At 34.5% G+C, this 6,546-nt stretch overlaps 1 protein-coding gene across 1 annotated transcript; it reads left to right on the top strand.

The window, feature by feature from the left end:
* The first annotated feature begins 647 nt into the window (after positions 1-647).
* LOC107923091 (auxin response factor 23) lies at positions 648-5,233 on the top strand. The gene is made up of 14 exons (XM_016853303.2): positions 648-900; positions 1,320-1,432; positions 1,592-1,687; positions 1,830-1,886; positions 1,984-2,142; positions 2,491-2,575; positions 2,820-2,910; positions 3,117-3,281; positions 3,367-3,486; positions 3,585-3,660; positions 3,744-3,915; positions 4,010-4,596; positions 4,686-4,879; positions 4,964-5,233. Exons 1-14 carry the CDS (start codon positions 801-803, stop codon positions 5,064-5,066), a joined length of 2,118 nt encoding a protein of 705 aa, XP_016708792.2. The 5' UTR covers positions 648-800; the 3' UTR covers positions 5,067-5,233.
* Positions 5,234-6,546: the final 1,313 nt, after the last annotated feature.

Consider the following 6,546-nt stretch of genomic DNA (forward strand, 5'->3'; position numbering starts at 1 on the left):
AAAAGTCAAATTGGAAAAACTCCTTTTAACAACATTTCTAACTCCAAAACCCAGGTATTTGACGTTACTTTTAAAGCTGAGAAGTACTGTAGCGAGGCGTTAATCGAATTTTACTCAACATTGGAAAAGGGTTGAAAAGAAGAGGCCGAGAATGCCATGGAATTCAATATGGGATAAGCGCATTTGCATGAAAAGGGCAATGGGAAAAAAAACACGTAGTATACATCGATGCCCAATGTAGCAAATATCGCCAGGAATCAACGACAACGACAACGACCCACCCTCCAAACAAAGCAAAGGGAGAAACAAGACAAAATCTGTATTACTGGCGTTAAACAATATATCTTAAAAGTTAAAACCATAATAATCATGGTTGAAAAGTTTTATACTTAATTACGTTACTCTAACAGGAAATGTATCTTCAAAACTGACACCTTTTTGTCTTCTCTTACATTGCATGCACTTTGAGGTAAACGATAAAAACGTTTTTGCATTAAGAGCTGGGGGGCAATAGAGCCTAGAGCGGGCCGGGTTGTTGAAAGTGAGAGCTTGTTTCTATGGTGACACGACCTAGCCGCCTGATGCTCGAGGTGTACGTACTCCTTTTAGTCTACTTTTCTTGTCTTTTTCATTTTTAATTTCTCTACATAACTTCAACTTACACACACCCTTTTGCCTTCCCCTTCCACTCTCCTTTTATTTCCTGCATCTTTCCTTGTTCCGGGAAAGAAGCTTCTTCTTTTTTCTTTGTATATACTCCATCTTTTGGGTTAAGAAAGGAGAGAAAAAGCGGAAGATAAATGGACGGTGAACGGAATGGTTTGAAGGCTAAGGTCCCATTTCACCCCAGAAGACGTATCAACGTCTATGGCTTGCCGTTGCTTCCTCCGAACAATCAAGGTTTTATATCTTCATTTCTGGCACCAACACTTGTTTATCAAGTATCAAACATGTTTGATAAACTTGAGTACTGCTAGCATTTTAAAATCTGCTTATTGTAGAATGATATGATGACGGAGTAGTATCTATGTTTTTTTTTTCTTTTTTTTGCGCTTGAACTTGTTGGTCGAAGATTATTTCTTTTGTATTTCGTTTCAACCTTATATGCAATGTAGTACACGACAAACATTGGGAATTAATTAACCAATCAATCATCTCATTTATGTTTTGGTCCTAATTCTTGGCTCTGTTTGGTCTGTAGAATGGGTCCCAAATGTTTCGATTTGTTCATATCTCTGATTATCAGAACTTTTTTTTTTCTTTTGTTTCATTTAGATTGGTTTTTAAGTGTTATGGCTTGAATTTGTGTGTGAAACCAGGAGAAAAAGATGATCTACATGTTCAACTATGGCATGCATGCGCTGGTCCTTCAGTTTATGTGCCACACGCTGGGGAAAAGGTTCTGTATTTCCCTCAAGCTCACATAGAACAGGTATAAGCAAATCTTTTACTCTACTTAATTAAATCAAATAATTAATTAACTCCTTTTTTTCTCTCTTATTCAAAAAAAAAAGAAGTAAGAAAAAGCATTTTGTATGAATAAATATATGCTTGTGCATTCATCTGTTTGATGACCGAGCTTTTGACACAGGTGGATGCATGTATGAATCAAGATGGGATAATGGAAATGCCTATCTACAATTTGCCTTCTAAGATCCTTTGCAGGGTGATGCATGTTCAGCTTAAGGTATCTGCTATAAATGTACCTTCAATTGTTTCCTAATGACTTTGATTGGAACAATGGATAGCATAGACTTACAGGAGGTTAATATGCAAATGCAAAGCTCATCATAAGTTGTTGTTTTTGATGCATCTTTGCCATATTGCAGGTTGAACCTGGCACAGATGAGGTCTTTGCACAAATAACACTGATTCCAGAAGCAGAGGTTAGATATTGAAATGTTTAGAGTAATTGTTTTTCATTTACTTTGCCTTGGAATCTCCCTATTATCTTTTACCTAAATGCTTTTCTGCCTCAAATAGCAAGATGAGGAAAGTTTGGAGCATAGAAATTATCAACCTTTACCCCAGAAAGCTTATCCAGTGTTCTTTAGTAAGAAACTCACTCCATCAGATACAAGCACACATGGCGGATTCTCTATCCCAAAGCGACATGTTGATGATGGGTGGATCCCACCCCTGGTTGGTACACCATTATGTGATCTTTTGTCTTTTTAGTGCACTTATATTCAAAACAGAATGCTTTTGAAAATTTGAAGATTAGATATTAAGCTCAGGGCTTTCTTGTTCTTCAAACTAACAAAGGGTGCGGAAACTGGAACTTGCCAACCCTCCTTTTAATTAAACTATTTGTGACAATGTAAATTTCCAGACTAGTTTCTTTCTGTCGTAAGGCACAAAAACACATATTTATGGTTTTTTTGGAAGGTTCTTTAAATATTTTGCCAGGTTTACCATAGCAATGAAGTCTTAACTGATCTAGATAGGCCATATCATTCATGAGTTGTTAAGTTATGCATATTGTTACAGGACATGTCTCAGCAAACCCCACAACAGGAATTGGTCGCAATAGACTTGCACGGTTTTGAGTGGCGCTTTCGACATATTTATCGAGGTACCTTAATCTATCTTGCACTGATCTACATTTAAGGATTACCATGATCAGCTCATTGTACCATGAAAGTAATTTTAGATATCTCCGAGAAATCCACGTATTAAAGTAATGTAGTATACCATGTAGTTTGTCTTAATGAGCTTATGCTTATGTAAAAGGATTATTTTTCACTGTTCTTTGTTTGTTTAGAAAAGCTATTTATATAGTTAGTTTCCTTATGGAATTTGTTCCCTTTCAAATGTAGGTCAGCCAAAAAGGCACTTGCTTACAAGCGGCTGGAGTACATTTCTGACTTCAAAGAAGCTTCTTGCTGGGGATGAATGTATCTTTCTTAGGTTCTCTTTCTCTCTGCCAATTCCCCAAAAAAATTATTTGTGTCCATGTTTCTGCACAAACTTGTCTCTTTTGTGTTTCACATAGGCATAGACATGGACATGCACATGATTCAATGTTTTTCTTTTACTAGAATGTTGGTTTTATAGTAGTATATCTTAGGTGATGAATAAATCAAATAATTTCAAGAAAATTTATTGTTCTCTAGAGGGGAAAAAGGAGAGCTCCGTCTTGGAATTCGGCGAGCAACGACTGTTCTGAAATATACATCAACATCCGTCATATCTGGTCATAGCATGCGTCATGGCATACTAGCAAGTGCTTTTCATGCCTTCTCTACCAGAAGCATGTTTAATGTCAACTACCGTCCTTGGTAAGGTGTAATAAAGTTCAATTTAATATACAACTTGTCACACTGGAACTGGAAGAGGAAGGCATTCATTCTTGCACCTCTGCAGGTCTACTTCTTCTGAATTTATCATCTCATTAGATCGGTATATGAAGTCGGCTCAAATTGACTATTGCATCGGGACAAGATTTAGAATGCGATTAGAAGGCGAAGAATGTGCGGAACAAAGGTTATCATTTCAAAACCCAGCATATGTGATTTGATATATTGAAGTATGTTTTTGGATCCTGGATCCCTTCAAATTTAATGCACTATTCTCAAAAACAGACCTTCTGGCACTATCATAAGCATTGAAGATGTGGATCATACTAGGTGGCCTAATTCTGAATGGAGATGTCTGAAGGTAACATGTGTTTAATTTCAAATGCATGATTGCATTGATATTTGATTTGAAGCTAAAGACTCATGGTTGTACAATTTTGATAGGTGAAATGGGATCTCACAGCAGGTGAAAATTTTCATCCTGAAAGAGTTTGTCCTTGGAACATTGAACCAACGGAATTTAGTATCAAGAAGAGACCCTCCATTCTACGTAACCAAAAGAAGGCTCGTACTGATGATGTATCATCCCCTGGGTTTTCTACCCTGCTAATGGATGGTAACTATACTTGTGTATGGATTCAACATGATTTGCATTTATAATAAATGTTGGCAGACTTTGCAGCTACTGATCATAATTTCTTCTTTACCAGGCATGTGGAGTGGTTCCATTAAATACGAATCTCAAAGTAGCTCAGGGGTCTTGCAAGGTCAAGAAGATAGTGACACAGATGGTAATCAACCCGATGCACTAAGACAACCATTACCACATTGCCTCCCACTAAATCACAGTTGGGATTCAATGCAACAGCCAATACAGAATCAACGAGAGATTGGCGCAGCACCCTTTTCTGGTGGACAAGTAGAAAGTTTGGGTCTTCATAATAGTTGGTCCACAACATTCTCCTCCTCAAATGGAGTACATGAAGATGCTATTGCTAGCAGAAAAATTTCAGTTCCAAATGTTAATTCTCAGGAATGGAGTATTTCAGAACCAAGGAATGAAAATGAAACATCATGGTGCGAACCAAAGGAGGGACATGCATGCATGCTTTTTGGAGTAAATTTAGTTACCGGTCCACTGGAGCCCCCTTCACCCCAACTTGTCACTTCTAGCGAGCTTGAAAGTCATTGTTCTATTCCTCCAACTTCTCAGTCAACTGTTTCGAAACCTTATAAGGGTACATCTAGCAAGCAGTGTGACAACTGCTGTTCTGCTAGCAATTGGAGTTGCACCAAGGTCATACTTTCATTTTGGCATACCTGAATTATTGTTGAAGTTGATTGTTCCCCTAAATTGATTCTAAGAACATACCCTTTCTCTTATAGGTACTCAAGCATGGGACTGCTCTTGGAAGATCAGTTGATATCACTAGATTTGACGGATATAAAGACCTCATCTCTGAGCTTGATCGCATGTTTGATTTTAATGGACGATTGATTGATGGAAGCAGCGGCTGGCATGTAACCTTTACTGATGATATAGGGGAGATGAGGATGATTGGAGATCATTACCCATGGCAGTTAAGTGCAAAACTAAACAAAAATTCCATCTAAGTACAACACCCAAAAAAATGTATTTTAACCATATCTCATTGGAATTGCAGGAAATTTCAGAATGAGGTCCGAAGGATGCTGATCAACCCGAAGGAAGAAATTGGAAGGGTGAATCAGAGCTCACTACTGGCGCCTTATGATGAAGTGTTTTAAATCAGGTTTGTTGATTGGCCATCAGTCTCTTTATCTGTTGAGTGCTTTCCAATAGGGAGGAAGAAATGCCAATGCAACAAACTGCATGAGCCGAAAGTTAATTTGTTATTTTCTAAATGCTGTATGGACATTGTTGGTAATTAAATTATAACTTTTTCTTTTTCCAATTAAAAGCTGCCACCTAGAACAAAAAAGCTACATAAGTATTGCCATGTATTTATTTATATCAAGTAATTCTAAAAAATTAAAAATGAATTATTTATAATTTATAATTATATAAAATTAAAAATATATTAAAAAGTTTAAATATTTTAAAAAAAGAAAATCCAGATATTCAAAATAAAACTTTAAAATTTATATAAAAAGTTTAGTACTTTTAAATTCATAAACTTTATTTTTTATATTATTAAACGTATATATTTAACCATATAATAAATAATTAATATAACTTATTATTTTAAAAAAATTAATATCAAAATTTTATTTTAATAACATTAATAATAATTTTAAAATTTAAACAATATTCTTAATATTTTATTTTAATATATTTTTGATAATAAATATATATTTATAAATATTTAGTAATAAAAAGTTTATAATAGAGCTGGTCATGGGTCGGGCCCTGAAATGTAGGAGGGTTTGGATGAAAATATAGGCTCGAAAAATGGGCTTGGACAAAAATATAATGCCCGTTTAAAGAATGGGCCGGGCCTCGGGTAAGATATTTTTTGCCCGTGCCCAGCCCGGCCCGAATTCACTAAAGGAAAAAAATATTTTTTTAATATTATTTTCTTGTTATTTTCTCCCAATTTTGCTATCATTTTACTATTATGTTGCTACTATTTTGTTGTTATTGTTTAGATATTATATAAAACTTATTTTATTGTTAATTTTCTTATTATTTTAGAGACATTTGTTTGTTAAGTTGCATCTATCTTAGTGTTATTTAAGTATACATATTTTTTAAAATTTATTTTCAATTTGTTGAGAAATATTTATTTTGATGTTTTTAGAATTTTTGATGTATTATATATATTAATATTTTATAAAAATAATATAAAAATTAATATGGGCAGGCCGGGTCGGGCCCGAGTTTTAGCATTTTTATCCAAGTCGAACTTGGGCAAAATTTTAAGCCTATTTTTTGGGCCGGGCCTGGGGCCTAACAAACGAGCCTAAATTTTTAGTTAAGCCAAACTCGACCCGACCCATGCACACTTTTAATTTATAATATAATACATGAATACTTTAACAATATAAATTAATTATTTGTTTTATAAAAAAGTATTTGTTTGAATCCTGTTGCTTCATATATGTCTTTCATCTCCGATGTCTTACCATTCATTCTCATAAATATAACATATTTAACTTTAAATTAAGTTTTAATTAATGATTATTATTAAATCTATATAAAATATTATCTTAATATAAAACTAATTTTAGTTGCCAAAGGAAAATGATTCTATAATATTCAAAGTTG

This window comes from Gossypium hirsutum, chromosome A11 (genome assembly GCF_007990345.1).
Source record: "Gossypium hirsutum isolate 1008001.06 chromosome A11, Gossypium_hirsutum_v2.1, whole genome shotgun sequence".
Lineage (NCBI taxonomy): Eukaryota > Viridiplantae > Streptophyta > Magnoliopsida > Malvales > Malvaceae > Gossypium > Gossypium hirsutum.

What these genes read in the sequence shown, in the direction of transcription:
- LOC107923091 (XM_016853303.2), top strand. Translation starts at nt 801, where the DNA reads ATGGACGGTGAACGGAATGGTTTGAAGGCTAAGGTCCCATTTCACCCC. An exon ending in CTCAAGCTCACATAGAACAG is followed by an intron (nt 1,433 to 1,591) that starts GTATAAGCAAAT and finishes CTTTTGACACAG; the next exon opens with GTGGATGCATGTATGAATCA. An exon ending in GATGAATGTATCTTTCTTAG is followed by an intron (nt 2,911 to 3,116) that starts GTTCTCTTTCTC and finishes ATTGTTCTCTAG; the next exon opens with AGGGGAAAAAGGAGAGCTCC.